Source organism: Mirounga leonina, unplaced genomic scaffold (genome assembly GCF_011800145.1).
Source record: "Mirounga leonina isolate KUSES-001 unplaced genomic scaffold, KU_Mleo_1.0 Mir_488, whole genome shotgun sequence".
Lineage (NCBI taxonomy): Eukaryota > Metazoa > Chordata > Mammalia > Carnivora > Phocidae > Mirounga > Mirounga leonina.
In genome coordinates, this window is record NW_023270777.1 from 3255972 (window position 1) to 3260088 (window position 4117).

Genomic DNA, 4117 nt, shown 5'->3' on the forward strand with positions numbered 1-4117 from the left:
GTGTCAGGGTCGGGGCCAGGTGACTTGGGGCTCGGGGTTACAGGGGGTAGGGGCAGGCTGGCAGGGGGGCACGGGGGCTGTGGGAGGCCCTGGACCCGAGAGACTCACTGTAGCAGTTTTAACAGGCGCTCCCCATACTGCAGCCGGAAGTACTCGGCCAAGTCTTCCTCCTCCATGATGCCCAGACTCATGGTGCTGCTGAGCCAGGGGGCCCGGCGGCCGGGTCCTCGCAGTGAAACGGTGGCTGGGGGAGCCGCGGGTGGCCCGGGGTGCTGGCTGGGCTCTTGCTTCTCCCTTCCTCCTGCTTTTTAGGGTCCCACGGAGGGAAGGACGGTGGGAGGCTGGTGGGTCAGCAGCTCAGGGTGCCGGGTTGGCAAATGAAGGGAGCTCTGGTTACCTGGCAACAGGCCTTCTGGTTCTGTGGACCACCCACGGAACCCAGGCTTTGCTCTCTGACCCTTGTCCCCGCTGACCCCAGTCCTGCTGGAATCCGTCCTTCTGCTCCTGCATTTACCCTCCCCCCCCCCCAGGAACTCTGGGGAGAAGTTAGGCCTGATTAGATGCTGGTGTCCAGGCCTGGGAGGCAGGGTCTGGGGGTCCATGACCTAACAGGGGGGTTCTGGTGGAGGGGTGTCCTTGGGGGTTCAGGTGCGTGTGTGAGGGTCAGAGAGGGCCTGGGGCTGGGCCCAGAAGAAAAGGAGGCAGGGGTGGGGGCCGCTGGGAGGGTGGGAGGAGGCCTGAGCTTGAGAACCAAGAGGTGGGCGAGGGTAGGCGGGGAGCCTGGGGACCAAAGAGGCCACCCCGGGGATGTGGAGGGGGGGCCCCCCGGGGGTGTAGCCGACTCAGGGCCAGTGCCATCAAAATATGAAGAAAAGCCACACCCTGGGACCGTGACCGTCACACCCGTGTCCCTCATGAGAGCTGCCTTCCTTGACCCCGTCAGAGCACTGGGCACGAACTCACTGGGGCCCGGGGCGGCGCCCAGACTGGGGACCCCATGGGAGGCGGGCGCCGAGGGGTCCCGGGCGGGGGTGACGGCCGCGACCTCGAGTCCCCGCTGCGGGACACAGGCTCCCGGCGGCGCGCCGTCTCCTCTGTCCGCCGCCCGCGCCGGCCGCGGGGCTCGGCCCCTCCGGGTCTGGGGCGGGGGTCCCTCCCCGGCCCCGCGGCGCCCGGAGCAGAGGAGCCCACCCCGCGACATTGCCGGTCCTCTGGCGCCCCCTGCTGGCCGCCCGACGCGGGGCCCCGAGTGGGAGGCGCGGTGGGGGCGCTGCCCAGCCCCCCCCCCGCCCTCCCTTCCCCCCAGCCCCCCTCCCGAGCCGTCCGCCGCCCCCCCGGGGCCAGGGATGGGGGAAGCAGCACAGCTCCCACCCCACCCTCAGGCCCCCAGCCAGCAATGGTTGTCACCGGGGGCGCCCCAAGGAAAGGGAGCCAGCAGGGTGACTATAAGGTCCGCAAAAGGGGATGTTCCTCTCCTTGCGCATTCCTGGAGCCCGGCACAGTCAATTTGGGCTTTACCTTCTTCTTCCCCTTGGGGAGGGGGCTGTCTGCTTCTCGGATCCCCGGTTTGCCCTGGTACATCTGGACGCATCCTTGGTGGCATCTCTGCAATCAGGTGGCCCAGGGCCACGTTGGTGCACACAGGTGGCAGCTAAGGGCATCCTCACCTCCTGTGCGGGCACCCCTTTTGTCTGGGAGCTCTTTCTGTTGCTTCCTCTGGACCTCGCTTGAGAACCTCCCTCTCCATGGCCCACCACCATCCTTCTCTGGGGTCTCACTGCCCTTTTCGGGGGCCACAGGTTACGATGCAGGGCTGCCTGGGATTCACAGAACTCCCCCACTCTTCCTTCCCTGGGGGAGCCCAGCTTCCCTCCCCGCCCCACCTCCACCCCAGCCTTTGTCCATCTTGCTATTTGCCTCTGAGGCATCTAGAAAATCTCCTGTTGGATTTAGGCTGTTGGAAAACGATAGGCATTTCTGTTTTCTGTCCCATCCCATCCTCCCTCTGAGACAATGATCTGCTTTAAAAGGACAGGAGGAAAATATCAGGAGAATAAAAGCTCTATCTAGGTTCATATCTTTAAAAATGTTATCCTGCGTATCCATACAGAACAGCATAATGCTCGGTATACAATCAAGTACTGGGTGTGAGGAAGTCACATTTTGTTCATGTTATATTCCAATTCCATATATGTCTTATAGTCCCTGTAAGTGGAGTCACACAGATGAATTATATTAAATATGTTTCATAATGATTGTTATGGGAAAACTCCTTGTATGGGTTGAGTATGTTTCAATGGCTTAACAAGGTCTAACTTTGTCAAATGCTTTTTCTTTTTTTTTTTTAAGATTTATTTATTTATTGAGAGAGAGAGCATGTGGGGGTGGGGGGTGGGAGGGAGGGTCAGAGGGAGAGGGAGAGAGAAATCTTCAAGCAGACTCCCCGCTGAGCGCGGAGCCCAATGCAGGGGCTTGATCCCATGATCCCCAGACCATGACCTGAGCCGAAATCAAGAGTAGGATGCCTGACCAACTGAGCGACCCAGGTGCCCCTCAGATGCTTTTCTTTCTTTTCTTTCCTTCTTGATTTTACTTATTTGAGATAGAGTGAGCGAGAGAGAGAGAGAGAGAGCATGAGCAGGGGGAGGGGCAGAGAGAGGGAGAAGCAGACCCCCGTGGAGCAGGGAGCCTGATGCGGGACTCGATCCCAAGACCCTGGGATCATGACCTGAGCTGAAGGCAGACGCTTAACTGACTGAGCCACCCATGAGTCCCTCAGATGCTTTTTGTACACGTATTGAGATGATCATGTGTCCTTTATCTTTTATTCTGTTAATATGGTGTCTCATGTGGAATGATTTTCACATGGTAAACCAAACTTGCATCCCAGGGATCAACCCCATTTGGTCTTGGTGTATACTATTATTGATGAGTTGTTGAATTCAGTTTGCTAGTATTTTATTAAGGATTTTTGCATCTATGTTCATCAGAGATATTGGTCTGTAGGTCTCTTATGGTGTCTTTCCCCTGACTTTGGTATCCATGTGATGCTGGCCTCGTAGAATGAGTTTGGAAGAGTTCCCTCTTCTTCTATTTTTTTGGAAGAGTTTGAGAGGTTTTGGTATTAATTCTTTGGATGTTTGGTAAAGTTCAGGCATGAAGCCATCGGGGTCCTGGGCTTTTCTTTGGAGGTTTTAAATGACTAGTTCAATCGCCTTACTTGTTATTTATCTGTTAAGTCTATTTCTTGTTGATTCACTCTTGTTAGGTTCTATGTTTCTAGGAATTTATCAATTTCTGGGTTATCCAATTTGTGTGCATCTAATTGTTCATAATAGTCCATAATCCTTTTTATTTCTGAGGCATCTGGTGTGATGTCTTCTCTTTCATTTCTGATTTTATATATTTGAGTTTTCTCTCTCTTTTTTCTCAGTCTAGCTAAGGGTTTGTTGATTTCACTTTTTCAAAAAACCAACTCTTAATTTTATCGATTTTTTTTCTATTCTCTGATTTATTTCTGCTCTGATCTTTATTATTTTCCTTCCTCTGCTAACTGTGGGGTTAGTGTGATGTTCTTCTTTTTTGGTTCCTTGAGGTGTAAAGTTAGGTTGGTTTGTGGTGGTGGTTGTTGTTGTTTTGAGATATTTCTTTTTAATGTAGGCATTTATTGCTATAAACTTCCCTCTTAGTACTGCTTTGGTGCATCTCATAAGTTTGTCCTCGTTTTTGTTTGTCTCAAGATAACTTTTAAGTCTCCTTTTGATGTCTTCTTTGACCTAGTGGTTGTTCAAGAGTCTGCAAGCTTACATTGCAGATGGTTATTGGTCTTAAGTATAAAAGTAAATTATGTTTTCTGCCCCTAGTGAGAGAGCTGTCAGAATATAGCCTTGATGCAAAGAGGTGCATAAGCCACAGGTGAGCTTCTGGAGACAGTTTAAAGTCTGACCAAAAGCATATGGAGCCTTCATTTTCCTGCATCCACACCAACACTGTATATTACCAGTCTTTACATTTTTTTTTGCCAGTTGGGAGAAAACGATAGTTTATTGTTGTTTTGTTTTAATGTCCCTAATTATTGGTGAGGCTATGCATCTTTTCATGTATATAGCCATTTCTT

General features: G+C 52.6%; 1 protein-coding gene across 2 annotated transcripts in view; it reads right to left on the reverse strand.

Annotated features, from left to right (window-relative positions):
* CCDC42 (coiled-coil domain containing 42) overlaps positions 1-403 on the reverse strand; it is a 12971-nt gene extending 12568 nt beyond the window's left edge. For both annotated transcript variants that reach the window (XM_034989820.1, XM_034989819.1), the window contains exon 1: positions 109-403. In XM_034989820.1, the coding sequence (XP_034845711.1) occupies positions 109-191 (83 nt within the window). In that variant the 5' untranslated portion in view covers positions 192-403. The remainder of the gene's footprint in view (positions 1-108) is intronic.
* Between the last annotated feature and the right edge of the window lie 3714 nt (positions 404-4117).